Raw genomic sequence first — 23,907 nt, forward strand, 5'->3', positions numbered from 1 at the left:
AGATAAATCAAGAGAACTTTCCAACAGTCAACATTTTGTCTGTAAGTACGTAGCATTTGAACATAAAACAAGTATAAGTTATACGATGAAATTAGCATGACGAAACACTGTTAAGTGTAAGCATACGATGATAGTGTATTAGTGAAAGATAGCACAGGTCGTTTTGTAACCAAAGTAAGGGAACAACACGCATTTCTTTACGCTGACCTGCTGAGCACCTTGGAACGCATGGTAGTAGCAGGACACGTACGTCATGATTGCACGCTCATCTGGCTTGGGTGTGTTGATCAAATCTATATGATATCAAGGGAATATAATATTAAGAATCTATTCGTTTAAGTGACAGAAAAAGCTCATCCGATCGTAGTTCCATCCTGAACCCCAACAAAATGCCTAAACTATTTGGTTAAAAAATATCTCTATCACGTTAATCGACAGTATGCAAAGTGTAACGCATTTAACATTTGCTTTGAATGTGACGAAACGTTTAAAAAGATAAAATATATATACTTACCATCAGGATCTAACATACGAGGAATGTCGAGATACTTTTCAGCAACATCAAAGGCAGTGTTCAAATTTTCTAAAGGATTATCCTTGCTAAGTTTATTGTAATCGATCAAATCAGGGCGATGACGATGAATGAGCGCGCAAAACGCCAAACCATCCTTGAAGGATAGATGGAAGTTTTGAACATTGACATTTTTATACGGTGCAGTTTTACGTTGGCACCACAGTAAAAGACCCTCTTTAGCTGTCATTTCTTCCACAGAAATGTCTTGAATAGCAAATCTCAAAATGATGGTCCAGATCATACCCAATGTCATCTTCAAGTTGCCATCCACGATTTCTGGTAAAAATTAAACAATGGCCTTGCACTTTATTCAACTTTACTCAACTCCTACAAGGAACTGTTCAAAGAATCATGATATTTACCCTCTGCTCCGATAGAAACTAATTTTACACCTTTACTGGCAATGTAATCAAGAGCTTTATTCACATTCGCGATCTTGTGGAACCTCATTTTGCCTCTGTCTGGTCTTGGCAAAGTTTCGCCAGAAATTACCTCAAGAAGTAACATTAATTTCAGTCCATTTCTAAAGTCCTCTTCGATCGATTCGATAGCGGTTCCAGCTTTGCGAAGGTGCGAATTGCACCATGCTGTGAATGTCTGCAAATATAAACATAACATTGACGTTCATTCATTTTCTATTTATCTAATTCTAATTTCTCAACAATATCTCGATATCTTTTTTCTCAATATCTCAATCTCTACAGGATCGATTAAATGATAATGTTTCACGGCTAAAAAGAATTTAAAATGGAGAATTGAGCTTGAATGCTGCTTAGCATATATTTTAGTAACGACCCCAATCCCTCCTGCTATATATATCTCCTGTCCCGGTTCTTAAACTGTGCTTCCCATTGCCCAGGCTAAAGATTTTCAAACCTTTGATATCTTGAAGCATAAAATTCGATATACTCAAACACACAATAACGATCTCAATTACTTTATACCATATCCCATATACCATATACCATATTCATTAAACGATTATTCAATTGACTTGAGACATACTTTATTTGAAAAACAGTTATTTATTTGTTAAATATTGCAATATTCGATTTATACAAACATAAATATCACACAGATATTTTCTTCTCCTATCTTCTAATATATAGCATGTAGCATTAATGAACATATCTTAAAAAAAAGCTTTTAATTTAGTTTGAAATACAATTAGAGAATAGTGTAGCGTGGTAACATAAATAAATGCTGAAAACAGACACGTTTCTTATTATTTCATTAATTGCAAATTATATCTTTCCGAGAATACAATATAATAAGTTCGATAAAAACAAGTATTATATACAATCATTGATTTGACGATATTATTGATAAGATCGTTACAGTCAAGCCTAGGTTGTTGACAAATGCATAAATATGTGAAAAAGAAACGACATCGATACTTGTAAATTTTTTTAAAGGGGAATGGGCAGAGAGAGAAAAATATTGCCTGAAATTTAATACGGCTAGCGTGAAGCGCGACCGGCCAAAATTGGACATGAGCCACCTTAACTTCTACGAGCGCTCTAAGATCTATTTGTAAAACATTGACTCCTCCCGCGCTGAGCGCCGAAGCATTTCGAACACGTTCTGATCCGTTTTATTTTCAATCAGAATATTAAATTAATATTTCCACATTCTTTAATTTATCGTTCGTAGGTATAAGCTATTTGGATTTTAGTTCAATCACCGATATATTTACTGCAATCGAAGAGGAAAAGAGAGAAGAGGAGGGGAGGAGGAGAGGGGTGCTCTATTTCAACGACTAAGCAAAAAAGTTAGAAATAAAGGAAAAATTGAAAACCGATGAATGGCATAGAAATTACAACACGATTAAATTCATTGCTGATAAATCATTTGATCTATATCTATACGAGAACCATGGTCGTGTTTCTCTCGAGGAACCAAATTCTGTTTCAAAAATAAGTTTCGTGAGAATTCGCGAGGATTTTATAATCTCGTAACTTTTTCATCGTAGCTATTGCTGTATTTCTATAAATATCCAACGTTTCTTTGCTTTTCCCTGTAATTGCACAATACAAAAGGTTACAAATATTAGCGGAGAAATAAATTCCGTTACATAAACGGTAACTTTACAAAAGTAAACCGAATATCGAGTTATGTAAACAAACCATACAATGATAGTTGCATAGAATAACAATGGAGTTACGAGGTTTTCTTTACTTACGTTCGTGACTCATGCCCATCCTTTTATAAACGGAAAGAATGTCTCGCGTGACAATGAGTTAATGACACGATATAAACATATGATATTTATTTGCAAGATATACTCTCGGTCGATCGAACGATCGATCGCCAAAATCATTTCACGCTACGCACGATCAAATAAATCTTTTGCTGGCTATATCGTTGCAACGGGCTGTCGGGACAAATGTAAGTAGAAAAGTATATAAATCCGACTGTCTACACAAAATTTTTACAGCTACCTGCAGTTGCACCAAAAATAAACGCAGTTAAACACGAAACGCCCTGAATACGATGCACATAATTCACGTAACCCAAATTCTAAATATCGCGCGTGAACGCGCTTGCAACTTATATCTATTCTTAAATTCTGGCATTGAATTTCTTTTCGTTTGTGTCAAACTTCCATAAGATAGCTGAAACTTCTACTCTATTCTTACCATTAACAGTTACACGACGCGCTATACATATACATATCCTTGATAGTCGGTGAAAAATTATTGGCCAAAACGGCCAATTAACGAATCCTTTCTACGCATCTCCGCCGTACCTTGAAATACACCGATTTAAGGCCAAAATGTACGATAAAATATGAGATAGAACGACAGGAGAACGAAATTGCCAAGTTACTCTCATGATACACGTGAAAATCGCGTAGCAATGAAACTGTTGTAAAAGATATTTACGAGAACCAGTGTACGAACGCGTTATCGGTTCACAGCGTTCTATTATTCCGCCGTTGAAATAAAGCACAGGTGGCCGAATAGATGCGGCCGGATAGATCAAATAACATTAGTTACATGAAACAAATGAAATTTTCACATGTTTCACAAGAGTGGTTGAGCGGTTTCAGCAACATCGTCGTCCTATTTGCGATAGATCCTAGAGAATGTGTCGCGTAACCGATCGACCGGACATCGCGTTATGTAGCGCCGCGGGCTAATCGGCCGCGGAAACTCAATGACTTTGGTTCGCGCGATGTAAACGATCGAGGTAAAGGAATTCAAGGAAAAAGATGTTACTTTGCGCCATCATTTGCGTTTCTCTACGCACAACATGCCGAAAATAATCCTGGAAGATCATACGTAACGGAAAATATCATGGTCGACGTTCTATTTGCGGACAGTATCACCGCAGCGGGTGGAAATACCGAAAATTCATTCAAGAAACCATTCCAACCGGTTACACTGAACGCAGATATTTCGCGTAATTATCGTTCGACCTTTGCAAACGGCGAATAGTTGGCTGAAAATAGTAAAACGTGGGTGTCGATTGCATTTTAACGAAGCGTAATCGCGGAATTCGCAATAAACAGCCGGCAAAGGTGTTCAGGCGCGCGGAACTTATCATCGCATAACAATCGACTTACTGGTGCATAGCATGCGTGGGTCACCCGATTCCAATCTAAGATTTGGCGTACAGCCGAAACTTCTCAAAGGTTAACGATCTTCTGCTCGCATCGAGCAAGAAATCGATCGATAGCTCGCTCCTTCGCAACTTTAACTCTGCGCCTCTCCTATCTTTGGAACTTCCAATATTCGTACAGTTTCCGCTTGGTAAAACAATTCATCGTTATCGCCGGAACGCGTTACAAATTGTTTTTAAAACGATTTTTCTTCTTTCGTCCTATCGAAAGATTAACACGCTGTCACTTTACGGACCCTACTCGCACGAACGCTACGATCAGATCTTGGAGCAATGTGCGACAGACAACAGAGAACAGCATACTTTACACAATTGCAGGTAAGATCGTGTCGTGAACGACCGGCACAAACGCCGGTTAAATTTGAAAACGGCTATCGATCAGACAATATGATCGATGTCTTCGACCGCGTGCATTATCTATATATATATATATATATACATATATATATTGCTTACTTATTTATATAGCAATGTCAGCTCCGTGCGAATGTAAACGACGAAGAAAGTAAGTATGTACTTATATACATCAGTGCTGTTATATCCCTGACGAACCGTAACAAGTATCACCGTATCGCACCACGTAAAATAACCAGTTGACAGTAACACTAGATAAGCAGTTCCGTAACCTTCGACGATTCTCCGCAACAACACGTTTCTACGTTAGTGTACTTCACCACCACACAATCGCAAATTTCTCTATTACACGTATCTATGCATAGAACGCGATTACGAATAAAAATTAAGACGTCAACGAGAACCTGTAATTAACAGCCAATCAAGTTGGTATCTTTCGTGTACAGATCGTATCCAGCGAAGACGAAGCCTGTGGATCAAAGCTAATTCTAACGACGCGACAAAATCATGGAAAAATTTCGGCAATTTGAACAAAGAAGTCGTTTCGTTCAAGATGTTCGTAAGTAGATAAAGTCAAACGGAAATCGTGAAACAAGCGTAAGAACAGCGAGTTTTCGCAAAGCATCAAGCAACGTGACCCATTTGAAAGCGAAAGAAAAAATGCCTATCACCGTACCCCGGAATGTTTCGTGCGCAGTTCGAAAGCCGTCCAAGTGGCCGAGATTTTATGAGAAATTATACAGTCAACTAGCCGACAGCTTAGTTTCCCAAATATGTTACTGTCTATATATTTAATCATTGTATGAAAGATACATGTATGAAAATATTAAACGATATAAATATGCTATTGGTAATTAATGAGAATATGAAGAGCGAAAGAGATGAAACTCTTATTTGTCTTTTAAAGGAAATAAATATACCTTCGTGGTTGAAATATCATCGCACGAACACTTTTTCCAATTAGTCTACGTACTATGTATCTTAAAGTGTGATTGTTAACGTGTCAAAAATATTCCTCAAAAAATGCTTAATAACCAAGATAAAAGTATCCAGAAATCTTTGGATTTTATTTCTAGAATGTTAAGTAAGCAAATTAAAATATCTTTTGAGAATTGTGAATTCGAAAAATGATAACAATAAGAACATTGAAAATTATTTCGAGCATATGATAAATTATCGATAAAAATATCAGATTTGTGTTATTTAACATCGATAAATTAACTAACACATCAGAAATGTGATATCAAGATAAGATTAATATCAAGATAAAGCTCTCATTGGCAAAAGACTGAAAATAGGGAACGAAAATTAGAAACGGTAATTTCATAAGATTCGAATTCTGTAAGAACTCTACTCGGCTCTGGTTCATCGAGCCAATTGTCAAGCAAACATAGTTCCCTAATAATTTACATATCCAAATATTTCTAACAACGATACTTCGAGACTGATACAAATGAAGAAACGATCCAGTAACGAAGTAATCACAAAATTGTCACATGTGCCGATCAAACCGACGATACCGCAATCTTATTTCAACGATCAAAAATCGAGGAACATGAACGAAACTACGATAGCTTAAAATGACTCAGTGCTCGATTATTTTTGTCATAAAGTCTGAAAATACAATCCAAAGGGCTGCCACATCTAACGTCCCATGTAATCGAGTCGGTCTTGAGAGCCTTGAGCCTCTGCCAAAAATGAAGAAAACATTTTCAACGCGTACTTGAAGCTGTTCCATTTTATCAATTGACACCGTATTAATCTGCTACCCTTGTATCTTCTCCGGGTACTTCTTCTAGCATAATTATCTCTCCGTATATTACGAATCAAAATTTGCGTCGAAGAAACGCTCATTGTTGGTCGAAGACACTTTGCGTTTTAACCTCTATACACAGCATTTTAAAATATAATACCTACAATTCACAGAAAAGTAGGAGATATTTCGGACGTATAATGAAAAGCATAAACATCTACAAGAAATAGAAGATCAGCGACAACAGCGATAGTCTTTCTCTCGGAAATAAAACTAAAATTATATATCAAATGTTTTGCGATAAATACAAAATTAACTCTGAAAAAGTAAAGTTCGTTCGATTTGAGAAAATCGCGTACTATTGATAATTCGTATAAAATAAAATCAATTAAAATAAGACACTTTCATTATCATTAAGATCGTATGCGATGTATTCGCTTATTATATGCCGCCGTATGTATCCTAATACAACATTTGAAAATCATATCGTGCTCCGTGAGGTTATGTACAGTAGTTCAAAAATCTAGTAGGCAAATATTCTATAAGTGATAAACGTTCAGAATGAACGCCTTCACTGTGAAAATAATAGTAACATTTAACAAATTTGCAAAACAAAAAGGTAGGTTAAACAAATGTACTTGTCACAATTGGGAACATTAAAATACCAGTTCAATCGCACAATATGCAATATGATATATCGTTGTCCAGTACTATATAACTAAATCGAAGTTTTTTTATCGAAGCAAATGGAAATATATAATATTCTATTAAATAAGAACGAGACAAACTCAACTCACCTTTTTCTGCTGTTTTTCCCAAGCTGGGTCCAAAAGACCCTCCCTCTCCCATTCTTCCTCGGGCTCCATGTATCCATCCCCGTAAGCTTCCATGTCGTTCATCCTTCCGCGGATATATCACGTTCCTTTAAATGTAAATGATTTCTATGTCACACAGCTACAAACGTTTTCGTATGTACAAATCAACGAGCAAACACTTGAATATGTTGATCTCGATCATAACTGAGACTGACAATTTGTTCGGACATTTCTTACACTTGTTTCACGTTAATACTGATCATAAAAACTAAGTATATCGTTGATAAAAAAATGTAAGTTGCCAATACAAAAAGAAACGAAAAGGATATTACACGCGCGCACAGGCGATAGGAAGAGAGAAAGAAAGAAAATGGAAATATAATTTAAAAAGAAAATAAATGAAGATTTGAAAAAAAAAGATAAAGAAAAATGAACAAATAACTGAAAATGAAAAAAAGGTGTACGTTTTGTAACGTGAAAACGTACCCGCTAAGTCCAGAAAATGTTCGGTTCGTGTCGTTCTTTCTCTCGCGCTGACCCCTCTGCCACGAGTCTGACACACGATTTGCTCGCCGGCGCACGAGCCTCCCCTCCCACGCTATCGCTCTCTTTCTCTCTCTCTCTCTCTCTCTCGCGTGCGCGAGCGCGCACTCTCTCTCTCTCTCTCTCTCTCTCTTTCTTTCACCCTCGCTCATTACTTTAGTTGCTAGCTTTCCTTGATTCTACCCGTACCATTTACTTACTCAACACCCTGTCTCTCTTCCTACGCAACAGCTTTCGTAGCTAACCCCCGCGAATTGTAATAATGCAATCAAGTATTCCAGTGATATATATTATCAGTGGATCAAAAACTTAATCAGACTGCTTAACAAAATATACTAGAATACATTACCCCTCTTTTTATATAACTATCACATATGTAAATATTATCATTATCTTTAATATGTGCCTTATTCACAAAATCAACCGTAACATATGTAAACTTAATTATAAAACTAAATTCAGCTAAATATCGATGTAAGTTTATAACTTAAGTTTATAGATATTTCGTAATATGTAAACTCTGTCCAAAAAAAAAATTAAAAAGAACTGAATGAATCCTAGTTAAGTACTTTTACTATTAACAAAATTCATATTCTTGTTCAAATGACACATACAACAAATTCAAATAAAGACAAAATCAAATGTTGCTTAGAAGATAAAGTATCGCATTTAAATAAGAATTCATTATAAATAAACAAAGCATTTCTGTAAAGTTTTTACAGCACAACGAAATCTTGTTACATTTATCAGTTTGTTTCAAACTCGGTTTCATAGAAAACTACATACCCCAATACATCTGCCGAAACTAACCTCCGTTCTTCTTTTAAGCGCAAATCTCGCCCAGCAAACGGCTTAGAGAATATGAAGATATCGAAAATAGTATCAAAGACGACTATGACACCTGATTCACCCACACACGATAAAAATAGTACGGTAATTCGTGTGAAATTTCCAAAACAACAAGAGTAACACCATTCCTCCGAGACTTCACGGACATGCAGGCATGAGCATTTTATACCTAGAACGGCAACAATTGCATCAGTCAAACTTACAGTATACAATTTCATACTTACTTCAAATATATTATACTTTCCAATTTAAAACATACATAAGTATTGTTCTTTTCAGTAATAAAATATAAAAAAATTTTAATTCAGGTAATTTACATTTTTGTAATATATTATACGAAATTAATGAATATTACCATTTTATTAGAAATTTATAATTTCTTTTACATAGAGCTATATGTATTGTACATTTATTTTGTAATAGTGTAAAAATTTAAAGATAATTTCAATTCATTTATAAATAAAAATTGTCACTTATGACTAATGCTTATATTTGCCGGTGGTGTCGCCACATGTAACTTTCTATAAAATTTCATCTAATCATTCCAATTTCACTCATGCATTTGTGTTCATATAGATATACATATACATGTTGTGTGCGCGCGCGCGCGTCGTGTGTATATATATATATATATATATACATATGTACAGGGAATAGCATGAATAGATCTGAAGCATCAAGCAATGAAATGCCGATGTTTATTATCATTTTTTAACAATATTCTGTGATATTTTTTTTAACAAATTATAATTGAACATTTCTTCTTATCTATATATTCGAAACAGTATATTTTCGTTCACAAAAATATTTATTTTAAGTGAATTTGTGTATAATACAACAAATTTTGTAAAATATGTGAAATAATATTGTTAATTTGTCTGTAAATGATATATTTTTAACGTATGAAATTATTTATAAAACATTATCGTGTCAAATAATAAAAATAACCTAATCGGTAAAATGGCATCATCATTATCAGGTATGTAGAATTTTTTGTAATTTACCTAATTTTTCAATTTTTGTGTAAAAATTATCATTTGTTACTATTTTTCTCTTTTATAGCATATTGGGTAAAATTTTTTAAAGGCGCTGGATTTCCTCAAGATGTAGCTACAAAACATGCTGTTGTATTTTCCAATAATCGTATTAAACCAGACATGTTACCTGATTTGGACAAACCTAGTCTCAAAGAAATGGGAATTACTTTAATGGGAGATATGATTGCTATTTTAAGATATGCAAAAAAAGTAGTAGAAGAGACAACATGTGAAAGATTCTTAGTTGATACAGAGGATAATGTTGGAAAGCCCAAACCAATTATTAAAAAAGTAGCAACCAAAGCAGCTAGTTCTACTTCTAAAGCTATTGCTACTAAACTTAAATCTGATGCAATAATCACAAAAAAAATTGTTAAGATTCCAACAAGTTCGGTCAAGAAAACTGTTGTTGCTAAAAAATCAGCATCTACATCAGGTGAAATAATTACAGATCTTGCTAATCAAAAAAAGCAGACCATCCTTAAAAGAAAATTAAAAGAGGAGAATGAATTTGATAGTAATAATGAAGATGAATGGCAAGAAACACCTAAAAAACTAAAATCACTTGATAATAAAGATAATAAAGTAGGGTATACTGTAATACTTCCAAAAGGATCAACATCTAGAAGTCAACAAATTCTTAAAAACTCCGTAGAACAAAAGCGAACTGTATTTGACAGGCTGGGTGATAGTTCTGTAACTAGTACAACAAATCCAACTGAAACATCACAGACATTTAATATTACTGGATTAGGGAAAGATATCCTTAAAAGATCTGTGAGTGTTTTTAATCGATTAGGAGATAAAGATGCCAAAAAGGATAATACCATAACACAAGCAGGTATATTGAAAAATGGAACAAATAGTGTAGGAATATTAAAAACCAGAAGTTCCAATGCAAGAACTTCGATTCTTACAACAAATAAAATTGTACCGAAAAATGTAGGCACAATGCGAGCTGATCAAGAAGCAAATAGAAAAGTTATGTCAAATAATGTTACACAGTTAGTGAAAACAACGAAAAGAATTTCTTTTAACAACACATCTTTAAGAGACAACAGATTGATAAAATCTAATGTTACATGTGGAAAGCTAGGTATGTAGCCCAACATCAATAACACTGTTTACACATCTTTATAATTCTTTATAATTATATAATAATATGAATCTTTATAATTTTCACTGTACCAATTTTTTTAACTTTTATGCAATATTTTTGTTAGCTTCAGAAAGATTAACTTCGATACCAGCAAAAGCACGTTTGGGAATGGTTAAAACAAGCAGTGCTAAACAAGTAACTTTCGACAGAATTACAACGGTAGCGCACGTGAAGAAACCGGATGTTTTCAGTCGCCTTGGAATTTGAGACTAATCATTTATATTGTTTATTTCTTATTAAACTAGTATTTTTGTGACCATGAATCCTTTGTACAAAGTTATATAGTTCCCTATTGCGTAAATATTAAGACGCAGGAGAATAATTATGTTAACTAAAGAAAAAATCAAATACAAACTTTTCAAAAAATTTAATCGTTTATATTAATTGCAGTATTGTACAGTATAACAAATATCATAATACATTATAATTGAAATAGACATGATAAAATTCTATTTTCATATTTTATGACAAAATGACATATTAATTTAAGGATATCATTGTATAAATGTAAGTAAAAGAGGATGGACAATTGAATTATTTACACGTATAAAAAGTAGATTATTTATTATAGATAAGCAATAAAATTTTTATACAAAACAACTTATCTTGATTAAAAATTACAAAATACTCAAATCAACAGAGAAATATACAATTTTCATTTACATAAGTCTTAAATCTATGCCTGTATGCTACGAATAAATAAATAATTTATAATAAAAATATATAAAAAATAGTATATGTATTAAAACAAGTATATCGTAATAATGACAAAATCGATACATTTCTTTTCCTTCAGAAACAAAAAATGATTTTTTACATTTGCTCTAATCATTTTCATCATGCTTTATGTGATTTTCCATTATTAAAGCTTATGTAAGACTGAAAGTAATAAAATTTCTAACACTTGCAAAACCGCATCTAATTCATACTACTACATAATTTATGAAATACAATACATAAGAAATATTAAATTTATTGTTAAATTCTTTAATTTCAACTTCAATTACCATACAACTCGATCAGTGGATGGAATGTTCCATAATGGCTGAAAGTCCTCGGGATACAGCTGAAAATTAAATTACAGAGTATACAAAACTGATATTTGGACAATTTTTGCAATAACTTTTACATAGTGTAATGTATGTGTTGTTTCATGTGTATAAAAACAAGCATCGATTTAATCGTACTCAACCTGTTTATTATAAAATCATATATTTTATAGAAAAGAAGGGGGACGATCGTGATTCCACACACTTTCCCAACAAGCACTATTTGTAATTGCTCCAAAATACTATGTTACACCAAACATTAAACAGAATGTGTCAGACATGCCAAACTTCAACTAGACCAAACAAACAAATCACACTTGTTATAAATCTAACAATTTGTATATAATACATTTTTATAGAACTAAATTTCAAATACATGGTTAATAAAGTTACATTAACGCCCACCTTTTCGTATGATCGTTGCTAGCAAACTTCAATGGCAATATGGTATTATCCTGTAAAAAGCAAATAATTACAGTCTCAGAGGAACAGAAGTGTTACGATTTAACATTATACATAACAAACAGAAGCTTTGTAATGTTCTAATGGACAGATTAGATCCAATAGACTCGAACATAATAAACACTTCTTACAAAACAATTTTTATATTTGCTAAATACCGCTTTTAAAAAGTAGCAATTGATGCAGCATGGGGCAAAAATATTTTATATCACTACATGTTATTAAATATAATTTTAAAGCATTACATAAAAAAATCAGTCACTTATAAAATAAACACCATATATGATTATATGTATCATTATCTGTATACATATATGCATACATGGGCGTGAAAATGTAAATAGAAAGAAATATATATATAAACACATATATATATGTATGCATACAGATATATGTGTATACACATCACACATATATATACAGATATATATGTATACATATTGCACATTTATATACAAATATATATGTATACATGTATATTATTTATGTATTTATGTACATATTTATATATATAGTACAGATATTAATAACGCAACTTTCGTTCCATGTGAAAAGCATTTCTATGATGTTTCAGCAGCAAACTGACAAACATGCTGACACATTTCTCCTTGATACACCTGAAAATATTGACATATCCTCTATTGTATATGTAACAATTTTTTACATTAAATTCAGTAATCATAGTAACAAACTAAAATAGCATATTACTTTCATTAACTTTTTATAATCCACTGATCGGAAAATATGTTCAAAATCTTTGCTTGACCTCTTCAGAGATTCATCATTGAGTGGATTTAAAAGATTTACGATCAATTCCCCCTTCAGTTTAATCCCGAGTTCTTACTATTTAAATGACAAATTGCACAAAACTCTAAAGATACTTTGTCTGAATTAACATGAAGACAGATTCCAGTATTATCTAAAGTTTGAGATATTTCATCTGCTTTAAAAAGGTTTGATGCATCATTTAAACTATCCACTGTATTCATCATCTCGTCACATTTTGGAAGATCTTCAAATATATCCATATTGAAAGAAGAAAACTGATCAAAGTCGATACCAATGGTATCAGTATCTTTTTTTTCATTTGCATTGGGTAAATCTGCTTGAGCAATTGGTAATAAATTGTTTAGCTCCTTTGTATTATCCATATAATTATCTTCAGATATTAAATTGGTAGTTGATGTTATTAAGTTTGTTTCTTCTTTACTTTGAAGATTGTTCTTAACATTGACTATTGTACTTTTGGAAACAGTATAGTTGTGATCCGAATCTAAAAAAGATGAAGAGATTTTATCAATGCTTGAATTCTTACAAGCAAGTTGCCTTCGGGAATTAATATATGATTCATTGTTTGGATCTTTACTTGTACCACGTTCGATCAATGAATCATTATTGACATTTGTAATAAATATATCGGTATTTTGAGTATTCAATATATTCTCCTTCACATTTGTAGAACATGTACATTTGTGTTGAACATCCAATTCATTTGAACACTCAGAAACATGATTCAAACGCAATGAATTCCTCTTCTGTGTACTAATCTTTTGAAGTCCATCATTGATAGTCTTCAATAATGCAGTAATACTGGTATTATTGTTTAATACGCTCTTGAAATAAGCAACTTCACCAGTTAATCGTTTAAGGTCAATACTCTGTCTTTTTATAATGTTTACTAAATTTTTGTTTTCTTGCTGATAAAATAATAGCTTATTTTCTATTTTCTCTAGGTATGCTTTTTTCTTGAGCCGATTTTCTCGAGCCATTAAAGCATTTCTGTTAAGACAAGGCCTTTTAGAAGGACCTCGACCTCGCTTTCGTGGTTCTATAACAATCTCGTTTTCAGCAGGTACAGCAGGTTGTTGCGTATTCCTTGGCGATTCTCTCAACCTCATTTTATGCTTTGTTTCATATACATCATTTCCTTCTGTCGAATTTTCCCATTTAACATTACCTCCACGTAGCTTGCCTGACATTGTTACAGATGTCGATTTTGTGGTAATGATTGAAACAGCAAAATTTATTGCAGGAATAGTTTCAATGTACCAAATAATATTGTAAAATCAATCTCTCTGTATAATGTCTCACTATCTACGCGTCAGAAAATACGCAATTTTTTCTACCTAATTGAAGTTATCCTAATGTAAATGTACCTAGATAGTAAGTAATCTCGAATCACAAAATAGGAACTTCACTCTAAATTTTAATGACATTTATAGTGGCGCCATCGCAAATGTATCGTAACAAGTACACTTTATGATTACATAACAAAAAATCCATTTTAGAATGTGATCTAGTTTATTTATTTATTTTATTGTTTAAGAGTAAACTTTTTCACATAACTGTACCTATTCTAAAAACTATTTCAACAAAGTTATAAACTATTGTGAAACTATTAAAAATGCAGTTAAATGTCTACAGAATTTAATCGTATAATATGTAGTTCATGACTAAATTTTGGCTAGTTAAGTGAAGGAAGTAGGAATTAAATAATACAAAGTGTTGTTTGTAACCAAAAAGACTGATTTTTAATTAAGGATGTAATTTAAAAAGTTGTAAAAACATAATGCTTTTAAGAAATATCAGAATGGCTTCATTTTGTGGCAAAAGAATTATTCTGTCACAAAATAGTTTGTTAAAAATTCCAAGACGTAATGGTTATTTGATTCTGTATGTATACTATAATTATTTTATTTGAAATAAAAATTACATAATTTTATTCTCAACTTAATACTTAATAAGTTTTGTATGTAAATATTCTGTATAATTTTCTTTGCACAACATAATAATGGTTTTAGTGGTTAATCATATTTCTATTTAGTGTCCCAGAAATTGGAGAAGATTTACCAGGAAAATATCCTTTACTAAAAGAAGATAAAAGTCCGGAATTTACAAATATTACAATAGAAAAATGTGTTGCTGTTATTGGAAGGCAATCATTAGAATTTGAAGAAACAGTTAAAACCTTAGGGAAACAAATAGAAAGTAATTCTTTTATTCTACTTATGTTATAATCTTTTAATTTAAGTTTATTGAAAAGACTTATATTTTGTAAAATTGATTTACAGATGTTAACAATATTTCTCCAGAAAATTTATTTAAAAACGTATTAAACCCTATAGAGGAGATAGATGCCTCGTTGAATATTACATGGGGCATTGCAAAAACATTATATTTAGGAAATCAAAGTTTAATGCCTACACAATATTATATGAGTATTAGCGAACGTGCTAAACGAGCTTCAGCTTTTAAATACATTAATATACCAATATATCAAGCATGTAAAAATGTCTTGAATAATAATGAAAGTGAATTAAATGTTGAACAGAAAAGAATTTTAGCAAGATATATATTGGAAGGGAGATTAAATGGATTAGAATTGTCTGAGAAGAAAAAAGAACAATTTGTAGCATTGAAAGTATGGTTGTCTGAAAAAATTAAAAAATATTCACAAAAAGTGCAGGTTTGTAAATAACAAAATGTGCGAATATAAGTTGAAGAAATATTAATACTACTTTATCTCTTCATAGACGGCCATAAATAATCTTACTTTTACTATAAGAGATCCTAATATTGTAAGAGATTTTCCTGAAGAGTTACTAAAATCTATGGCAGTAAATCCTACACAGTTTCTCGCAGGACCATGGATAGTAATTTTAACTCCTGATATCCTGGAACCATTTATGGGTATATCTATAAAATACCTATATATAAAGTATACCTATCTATAAAATTGAAAGTTTATTGATCATAATAAAATTTATTTTTAATGTTGTAAATATAATGAAATTAATGATTAATTTTTTCTAATGTGTTTTTTTATATTTTTTCTGTATTGTTTAGAACATTGTCATGATCGTGCTTTAAGATGGAGAGTTTGGGATGCAAATGTTATCAAAGCATCTTTATTACATGATAGATCGCTACAAACAAGTACAACATTAGAAGAAATTAGACAGAAAAGAAATCAAGAGGCTCATTTATTGGGATACAAGTCATTTGCTGATTTAAGTATGGAAACTAAGATGGCAGGCAGTGTAGAAAATATTCACTATGTATTGGATAATTTACTAGCCACAGGTAAAATTTGTATAATTACATTTGCATCGAGTATGCAGTATTATATATAACCAGTATTATTGATTTGATTTGTCTATAAAAGCTCGACCTGCTCAAGAACATGAAATTAAAGAACTTCAAGCATTTGCAAATGAAAAAGGTTTAGATGGTGCACTTCATTATTGGGATATAGCATATTGGGGTAGAAAACAACTACATTCTGTGTACATGTAATTATGAAATAAAATTCAGAAATACTTTGTAATAAAAAAGGATATATATCATAAATATATATCATTGTAATATCATTTACAGGTACAAGGAAGAGGATTTAAATAATTATTTTCCTTTACCGAAAGTGTTATGTGGCTTATTTGAACTTATTGAAACCTTATTTGATGTAAAGATTATTGAATCCAAGAAGCTAGATCTCTGGCATAAAGATGTTCGATTTTTTGATGTCTTTGATTTAAAACATTCAAGTACTGATCCAGTAGGTAGTTTTTATTTAGATCCATATGCAAGAGGAGATGAGAAAGTTCGAGTGTCACAGAATGCAGGATATACAGTAGAAATACAAAACAGAAGTAAAATATGTGGCATAAAACCATTAGTTGCATTAATATTCAATTTCGCACCACCCATGGGTGAGGAACCTTCTTTACTTTCATTCAAAGACCTTCAAACGTTATTTCGGCAGGTAAATTTTATGCATGTAAAAATAAAGTTGAAGGTTACTTATTTTTCTTAATATTATTCTTTCTCATTTAGTTTGGACATGCATTACATCATATATTAACAAAGGTGGAATACACACATATTGCAGGACTTTCGTTTGTAGAATGGGATGCACTATTTATTTCTGACTATCTTCTTGAAAATTGGTAAATTTAAAATCTTCATATTCTTTATAATTTACAACTACATATATTGTATAATGTTTTATTTGCTTATTAGGTTATATGAACCATCTTTTGTGCAAAGAATTTCATGTCATCAAGTTACTGAAGAACCATTACCTCTTAATATAGTTGAAAAAATAAGGGATTCAAAGACGCATTTATCTGGTTACAATTTATGTAAAGAACTGTATTTGTCAGAATTTGATTTAGAATTATATTCTGGGTAAGATTGGATACTATAAATATATATAAATGTTATTTGAATAATAAATATAGTAATATATTTTGTAATTTCCTCTAAAATTTGTAGCAAAGAATTTTGGAATAGCATAATGAACCGCTTATGGAAAAAATATTTTGTACTTCCTCCATATAAGAAGGATAGCCATATTTGTTCTTTTGATGCTATCTTTAGCGGACAATGGGCAGCTGCTTATTACAGGTAAGATTTTGTAAATATTAGAATATACATATGTTCTACTGAAGTATTGAAAAAATAAAAATGTTATAATTTCAGTCATGTTTGGTCAAAAATGATTGCTGCTGATTTGTACAGTGCTTTTCAAGATGTCTCGTATAAGAATAAAGAATCATTGAAGGAACTTGGTGGAAGATATCGCGAATCATTTTTATCTGTTGGTGGTACTTATTCTGCACGTGAGAATTTCAGAAAGTTTAGTGGAAGAGATCCTAATCCAAAAGCACTTCTGAGAAACCTTAGATTGGATACAAAATGTAGTATGTCAGAAATTACTAATGATACGATGCAAGGAAACTTGAAATAACTTATGCAATAAAATGTAATTTGTATAAAGATAGACAATGAAAAAAATTTGTTTTCTATTAAAAAAGTTGATTTCATTGCGATATTAATATAGCCTTAATGGTATAAGATGTCAGGTTTTTATCACAAACACAAATATTTATTTTAATTTTTATTATATATATATATTTTTTCTTTTTGCTTATAAGTATAATGATTATAATAATTATAAGTATAATATAATTCTTACAATATATACAAATACTGATCTAAAATTAATAGATAATTAAGAAAATAAAATGTAGTAATTTGTAAGAACGGAATTTTTACATATGCATATATACAGAACATTAATTTACATCAAACGAAATACCTAACAGTTTTCATACAATAATTGAATGCATTAAAAATTATGGAAGTAAAGCAACTATGATGATACAAATAAAAAGTAAAATTATTACTATCCAGTAACCACATGTGCGATCTTTAAAATTAATTGTTTGTACGTGCTGCGTTTTGGTAATTAATGATTCATCAGTCCTATCCATATGATTGGATAAATTATCGATTATTTCTACATAAAAATATAAAACTTTTGAAGTAAATTTTATATCTTCAAATTGATAAAGAATATTATATAATATTAAATTTAAGTTACCATTTTGGTGATCTACTTCATTGCTAATGGTTTGGCCAATTTGTTTTTGCCTTGCAATGACTTTACATAAGTCTTCCAAACCTTTATTTTGCTCTATAAAAGTATTGGAAAAATATTATACAAATCTGGTAAAAGATACCAAAATTTATACCTTCTAGAATCCTATCTTGTTGAGTCATAAGATCAACAACACATATTTGTGTATCTATAGGTTTATCATCGTCGTCATCAGCTGCCCAAGAGGTTGTGCCTCCATCTGCAAAAGCTGATGTTCCTGATGTAAGTAAATTTGCACGAGAAGATACAAGATTATTTGTACGTGCGTCACACAATTTTTGTAATTGTACATCCCTGCTCTTCAATATTTCAATTTGACGTACCCTTCTTTCTGCTTCTTCAGCAGTTCTGCATATCTTTGTATTTTAAAGAAAAAATTTCTATGCTGGTAGGTCTTACTTCTTAATCAAATGAACATGTAAAAGGATACATAGCTTTAGATTTTAAAGCATCATCTACTTTATTTTTAAGTTGTTGGACTTCACGATTATATTGTTTCAGACGAATTCGTATATTTGCAGATATACTTGCATATGCTTGCAAAGTTTTTGAATGTTTATTGCGAGCTGTAAATTGTTCCATAATCTCTCTGTAAAGTTTCTCACAGGCATCATATTCCGTTAACCTATGTTATTTAAACAAATACTTAAGTAACAGTTTTCATCTCAGAAGTAAACAAAGAAACCAAGGTTAATTATTCTTACCAGGGATCGTTGTCTTCGATATAAATGAGTGCCATTTTCGTGAATTTGTATATAAGTCTAATGTATGAAAAACAAAACTACGTTAAAATATTATTTGAATAGTGACATATCCACATAAATTTCTCATATGTTATTGTCAGTGTTGTCTGCACATAATAACATATTTTGCAATTGTCGATGGTGCAGCATCAAAAGAAAAGAAACCTTTCTTTACATTAGCAACTGTTTAATATCTGGGTAAACAGGAATGCCTTAGTAAGCAAATTGAGTTTTGAAAATGTATTACAATTTACCTAGTCGAACAATTTATCGTCAAGAATGTAACATAACCACGGATTGGCGCATGCGTTTATAACGATAATTAAAGAAAATGATGGAGGGGATTTAACATGAAGGAGAAGGTAAAAAGAGATCGTTTGTGAGAGTGAAACAAAGAGAACCAAAGGGAAAATTAACGGGTGGAAAAAAGAAGAATATATGGCGTAGTAGCAAGACCAGTTATATTTTTATTATCAACTAGTATATTTCGTGAAGCTGTTTGGACGAATGTGTTTGACGTCAAAGAGGAAACGGAAAGAAATGCGAGAAAATGTTGGGTAAAAGTGAAACTCGGTGATCCAAACTCAAACTGGAGAAAATATATAGTGTGAAGGGAAGAAAATTTGGTGGATTATTCACGTTGCCTGTGGGAAGGTCACGATCATCAGTAACCACTGCGTTGGTAGATGGTTAATTGAAAGTGGGGAACTTCTAAGAAGCTTGATCATACAGGTCAACACGTACACACAATACGAAAGAAAAAGGAGAACACGTACGACAAGATAGTTCGAAAGGATCTTTCGTATACTACATTTGTTTGAAAAAACTTACGAATGGAGCACGGGTGCGTCCACGAGATGAATTTTTGCGCACGAATGGAGTACTGTTGTTATTGTTGTGCATATTGATTTTTAACGCGCGAGCCATAATCTTGACATTTATTCTGTGTTACTAAAAGGCATTTTTTCTTAATTTTTTCATTTGTAATTGTGATTAAAATGAATGTTCTTCGTATTTACAATTATCTTTCTTTTTCTTCAATTATATTAAATTCTTAGTATTGTTGTTTGCAACACTAATTTTTCTCAGATTGAAATATGAGTAGTACGGTGACAACGGAACCATCTACATCTCTTGGCGATATGATGTCTACAACTGCAATTCCTGAGAAAGCAGCTCCAATATTCTTACAAACACGAGCAGCTCAAGGTATTGCTGGTGCATTTGTTTGGGTCGCATTATTCATAACTTGTCAACAGGTACTTTGTAACATATTTTTGACATAGCATTATAGTTAATTAAGGAAATATAAACAACTAATTTGATTTAATCGTGGTTTGTAGATCTACCAGCATTTAAGGTGGTATACTAATCCAACAGAACAAAGATGGATAGTGAGAATTCTGTTTATAGTTCCAATTTATGCAACATATTCTTGGGTGTCTCTACTATTTTTCAACAGTGAAAGTTATTATGTTTACTTTTTTACTGTACGGGACTGTTATGAAGCATTTGTTATATATAACTTCTTGTCCCTATGCTACGAGTACCTGGGTGGTGAAGGAAATATTATGTCTGAAATACGTGGCAAACCTATTCGTTCTAATTGTTTATATGGAACATGCTGTTTGGTTGGGAAAACATATACAATTGGTTTTCTTAGATTTTGCAAACAAGCTACTTTGCAATTTTGCTTGGTAAAACCAGTAATGGCATTTGTCATTATATTCCTTCAAGCATTTGGTCATTATAGAGATGGAGATTGGTCCCCAGATGGAGGCTATATTTATATAACTATAATTTATAATATCAGTGTATCTCTTGCACTTTATGGACTTTTTCTCTTTTATTTTGCTACAAGAGACCTGTTAACACCATTTGAACCTGTCTTAAAATTTTGTACTGTTAAAAGTGTTATCTTCCTCTCATTTTGGCAAGGTAATATGTCAAATTACTTAAGATATGATCTGTATATGTAAAGAATATTAATTTTATTACCTTTCAGGGGTGTTATTGGCTATTCTTGAGAAAGCAAATGTAATTTCTCCTATAAGTTTAGATCAATCAACTAGTGCAGGCACAGTTTCTGCTGGTTATCAAAACTTTTTGATTTGCATTGAAATGTTATTTGCTGCTATAGCTTTACGTTATGCGTTTCCATATCAAGTGTATTCAGCTGGTTGTGTTACGGATTCAAGAGGAAGAAGTGTAACAATGCAAAGTATCAGTAGCAGTTTAAAAGTATGTTGCAATAATTTCTAAATGATTTAATAGATAAAGCAATAAGATTGACAATATTTTAATATTATACAATTAACTTTATACATAGGAAACCATGAATCCAAAAGATATAATGACTGATGCCATCCACAACTTCCATCCACAGTATCAACAATACACACAATATAGTTCTGGTATGTATATAATTTATAATTTATTCCTGTTAAATTTTTTTTATAAATATTGTATTTTAAATTTCTTTTATTACTTTATTCAATTGATACATTTTCATGTAGCATGATGTAGCGAATGATGAACTAAAAATCATCCACATTTATTGTTTATTTATATTTATCATTTAAGTTTTAAATGCAAAGTAAGAGAAGAATTACAATCATTAAAAAATCTGAAGTAAATAAATAACTATAATTGTAATTATTATGTTCCTTTAACTATGGATTTTAGCTTTTTATATGATAAAGGTTTATTATTTTAATATGTTTCTTTTAATATGCATCTTTTAATGTACTCTACTGCCAATTATTAAAAGGGTAATATAATATAAATTCATTTATATTTATCTTTTGCGACAAAAATGTAATGAAATAGTTCTTTATGATAAAAAATACTTTTTATCATAAATTCAATTAACGTGTGCCAATTAGGATTATATTCTTTGAAGGCACTTTCTTTTTACTATTTTTCAGACGTTAATACCAACTTGCCGTATGAAAAACTATGAGAATGTGAAGCATCGTTTTTTAATTTCAAGAAATTGGACATGAGGCATTCATACATTTTTAATAGAGTTTGAAAAGTTCTTAATACTGTAGTTCATTAAAATTGACTTGATATTTTAAGTTCAAATCAAGTTCGAGGGTGGGCATAGTGTTCTCTGCTCAAATTATTATTTAAGGTTTATAACAAAATCAATATACATACACATATACATATATAAGCATATGATTCATTAACTTTGCAATTAATAAAATATACTGTACATTAGAAACTAAGCACTTAACGCAAGAGCACTTAGAGTACAGTGTAATTTCACAAAAACGTTTTACTTTTTAATAAATGCAAAAGACAAATAATAATTGACTACTATTCTATGGCAGTATTGTAATTATGTATCTTTCTATGGATAGGTTAATGATTATTAAATATTGTTTTGTAATGCTTGTATATTTAAAAAGATGGCATGATTTATATTTAATTTAGCATGCTGACATAGCTATATATTTTTATATATTTTTTTCCTAAATATGTATGTTTGATAATTTTCTTAAACAACAAATTCAAATCTTTATTGTTATAACACGCATGAATTATTTAATAGACATATAATATGTGTAGTGAGATCGATAAAATAAAGAAAGATGCTGTAAATTGTGCTATGTGTAAAAGGATTTCATCAAATTACATATAAAACTGTACATAGCCTACAATCGATATAGCCAACAATGCTTTGAATTAAAAAGAAAAATATCGGCATGATTTCTCGCTGTTCGCTGGCTGATCGATGTATTCATTAGTAACGGCTTTGTCAACGATAATACGTGATATAATGTAACAATCAGGAGCTCCTAAAGGACAACGTGGTATGCGGATATCCAGCTTCGATCCAGATGATCCACAGAATATGCCAATACCACCGCCTCAAAGACGGCATACTTCTCACCAACGTGTTGCTACAATCTCTCAAAATTATAATGAGAAAACAATGCTGTTGAGCAGTGATGATGAGTTCCAGTAGATATAAACAATAGATTGTGTACAAAATAAAACAAAAGAGAAAGAGACAAAAAGGAACATTAATGTTGGACTTCCGTGAATCTAATTTCAAGAAAACGCTATGTATACCGTTAATTGATTATACGTCATTAGGTAGGAACTTAACTCGCTCACAGAACAAACAACAAATAAACAAACAAATTCGGTGATGCAAAATTGTGCATCACAATATAATAGTTCCATGTTACATTCATGTTAATACATGTATTATGTTACATCATGTAAACATAGCATAGAAGATATTTATTTTAATATGCTGAACATGTTTAAAGCAGTGTTACCTATAGAGGTGGCTCTATTATCATAACATAATCATCTTTATTTTAAAACACAACTTACGTTTTTCAGAGAAAAGCATTGTACAGTACTTAATATTTAAATACTCACAAATATGTTGCTGCATTATTTACTGTAGTCAAACAATATTTTTACACTTTGAACAAAAACACTATGTATATGTTTATACATCAGTATTTCTAATTCATATGA

At 31.2% G+C, this 23,907-nt stretch overlaps 6 protein-coding genes and 1 long non-coding RNA gene across 14 annotated transcripts in view; 4 read left to right on the plus strand and 3 right to left on the minus strand.

Annotated features, from left to right (window-relative positions):
• LOC132906758 (alpha-actinin, sarcomeric) overlaps positions 1–8,676 on the minus strand; it is a 14,289-nt gene extending 5,613 nt beyond the window's left edge. The window contains exons 1-5 of one of the 5 annotated variants that reach the window (XM_060959253.1): positions 8,474–8,676; positions 7,103–7,227; positions 937–1,171; positions 515–850; positions 208–293 (exon numbers count right to left, since the gene is read on the minus strand). In XM_060959253.1, the coding sequence (XP_060815236.1) occupies positions 208–293; positions 515–850; positions 937–1,171; positions 7,103–7,204 (759 nt within the window). In that variant the 5' untranslated portion in view covers positions 7,205–7,227; positions 8,474–8,676. Of the gene's footprint in view, positions 1–203; positions 294–514; positions 851–936; positions 1,172–7,102; positions 7,228–7,606; positions 7,729–8,449 lie in introns of those variants that run through there. The other 4 variants (XM_060959252.1, XM_060959250.1, XM_060959254.1 and 1 more) reach the window with 4 other exon arrangements.
• Positions 3,648–5,395, plus strand: LOC132906774 (uncharacterized). Its single transcript, XR_009658036.1, has 2 exons — positions 3,648–4,516; positions 4,999–5,395. It is a non-coding gene; the product is annotated as an uncharacterized LOC132906774 (long non-coding RNA).
• A 476-nt stretch (positions 8,677–9,152) lies between the features above and the next one.
• LOC132907005 (uncharacterized protein C19orf47 homolog) lies at positions 9,153–11,079 on the plus strand. The gene is made up of 3 exons (XM_060959710.1): positions 9,153–9,491; positions 9,575–10,645; positions 10,773–11,079. Exons 1-3 carry the CDS (start codon positions 9,473–9,475, stop codon positions 10,913–10,915), a joined length of 1,233 nt encoding a protein of 410 aa, XP_060815693.1. The 5' UTR covers positions 9,153–9,472; the 3' UTR covers positions 10,916–11,079.
• A 176-nt stretch (positions 11,080–11,255) lies between these two features.
• On the minus strand, positions 11,256–14,369 carry LOC132907006 (uncharacterized). Of its 3 annotated transcripts, XM_060959713.1 has the most exons (5): positions 13,586–14,369; positions 12,928–13,492; positions 12,163–12,836; positions 11,901–12,050; positions 11,256–11,774 (listed from the first exon to the last, which is right to left on the minus strand). In XM_060959713.1, the coding sequence occupies exons 1-2, from the start codon at positions 14,196–14,198 to the stop codon at positions 13,041–13,043; spliced, it is 1,065 nt and encodes a 354-aa protein (XP_060815696.1). In that variant the 5' UTR covers positions 14,199–14,369; the 3' UTR covers positions 11,256–11,774; positions 11,901–12,050; positions 12,163–12,836; positions 12,928–13,040. The 3 variants fall into 3 exon arrangements, with proteins under 3 accessions (XP_060815696.1, XP_060815695.1, XP_060815694.1); XM_060959712.1 differs by having other exon boundaries at positions 12,938–14,369; XM_060959711.1 differs by having other exon boundaries at positions 12,928–14,369.
• Positions 14,370–14,515: 146 nt separating this feature from the next.
• Positions 14,516–18,417, plus strand: LOC132907001 (uncharacterized). The gene is made up of 11 exons (XM_060959705.1): positions 14,516–14,892; positions 15,044–15,207; positions 15,291–15,685; positions 15,753–15,909; positions 16,066–16,302; positions 16,385–16,511; positions 16,597–16,981; positions 17,053–17,165; positions 17,239–17,406; positions 17,494–17,625; positions 17,701–18,417. Exons 1-11 carry the CDS (start codon positions 14,789–14,791, stop codon positions 17,966–17,968), a joined length of 2,250 nt encoding a protein of 749 aa, XP_060815688.1. The 5' UTR covers positions 14,516–14,788; the 3' UTR covers positions 17,969–18,417.
• On the minus strand, positions 18,255–19,796 carry LOC132907007 (syntaxin-8). The gene is made up of 6 exons (XM_060959714.1): positions 19,659–19,796; positions 19,366–19,422; positions 19,092–19,286; positions 18,756–19,009; positions 18,605–18,697; positions 18,255–18,520 (listed from the first exon to the last, which is right to left on the minus strand). Exons 2-6 carry the CDS (start codon positions 19,398–19,400, stop codon positions 18,357–18,359), a joined length of 741 nt encoding a protein of 246 aa, XP_060815697.1. The 5' UTR covers positions 19,401–19,422; positions 19,659–19,796; the 3' UTR covers positions 18,255–18,356.
• A 311-nt stretch (positions 19,797–20,107) lies between these two features.
• LOC132907004 (transmembrane protein 184B) lies at positions 20,108–23,823 on the plus strand. 2 transcript variants are annotated; one of them, XM_060959708.1, is made up of 6 exons: positions 20,108–20,248; positions 20,494–20,663; positions 20,748–21,342; positions 21,410–21,645; positions 21,734–21,818; positions 23,205–23,823. In XM_060959708.1, exons 2-6 carry the CDS (start codon positions 20,502–20,504, stop codon positions 23,378–23,380), a joined length of 1,254 nt encoding a protein of 417 aa, XP_060815691.1. In that variant the 5' UTR covers positions 20,108–20,248; positions 20,494–20,501; the 3' UTR covers positions 23,381–23,823. The 2 variants fall into 2 exon arrangements, with proteins under 2 accessions (XP_060815691.1, XP_060815692.1); XM_060959709.1 differs by lacking the exon at positions 23,205–23,823 and adding an exon at positions 22,332–23,013.
• The last annotated feature ends 84 nt before the right edge of the window (positions 23,824–23,907 follow it).

The sequence above is a fragment of the Bombus pascuorum genome, chromosome 5, assembly GCF_905332965.1.
Source record: "Bombus pascuorum chromosome 5, iyBomPasc1.1, whole genome shotgun sequence".
Lineage (NCBI taxonomy): Eukaryota > Metazoa > Arthropoda > Insecta > Hymenoptera > Apidae > Bombus > Bombus pascuorum.

What these genes read in the sequence shown, in the direction of transcription:
- LOC132907007 (XM_060959714.1), bottom strand. Translation starts at nt 19,400, where the DNA reads ATGGCACTCATTTATATCGAAGACAACGATCCCTG. An exon ending in ATCGAAGACAACGATCCCTG is followed by an intron (nt 19,287 to 19,365) that starts GTAAGAATAATT and finishes TAAATAACATAG; the next exon opens with GTTAACGGAATATGATGCCT. An exon ending in GCTTTAAAATCTAAAGCTAT is followed by an intron (nt 19,010 to 19,091) that starts GTATCCTTTTAC and finishes AAAGATATGCAG; the next exon opens with AACTGCTGAAGAAGCAGAAA.
- LOC132907005 (XM_060959710.1), top strand. An exon ending in TGTTACATGTGGAAAGCTAG is followed by an intron (nt 10,646 to 10,772) that starts GTATGTAGCCCA and finishes TATTTTTGTTAG; the next exon opens with CTTCAGAAAGATTAACTTCG.
- LOC132907004 (XM_060959708.1), top strand. Translation starts at nt 20,502, where the DNA reads ATGAGTAGTACGGTGACAACGGAACCATCTACATCTCTTGGCGATATG. An exon ending in TATTCATAACTTGTCAACAG is followed by an intron (nt 20,664 to 20,747) that starts GTACTTTGTAAC and finishes CGTGGTTTGTAG; the next exon opens with ATCTACCAGCATTTAAGGTG. An exon ending in CTTCCTCTCATTTTGGCAAG is followed by an intron (nt 21,343 to 21,409) that starts GTAATATGTCAA and finishes ATTACCTTTCAG; the next exon opens with GGGTGTTATTGGCTATTCTT.
- LOC132907001 (XM_060959705.1), top strand. Translation starts at nt 14,789, where the DNA reads ATGCTTTTAAGAAATATCAGAATGGCTTCATTTTGTGGCAAAAGAATT. An exon ending in AATATTCACAAAAAGTGCAG is followed by an intron (nt 15,686 to 15,752) that starts GTTTGTAAATAA and finishes ATCTCTTCATAG; the next exon opens with ACGGCCATAAATAATCTTAC. An exon ending in TGGGCAGCTGCTTATTACAG is followed by an intron (nt 17,626 to 17,700) that starts GTAAGATTTTGT and finishes TTATAATTTCAG; the next exon opens with TCATGTTTGGTCAAAAATGA.
- LOC132907006 (XM_060959712.1), bottom strand. Translation starts at nt 14,198, where the DNA reads ATGTCAGGCAAGCTACGTGGAGGTAATGTTAAATGGGAAAATTCGACA.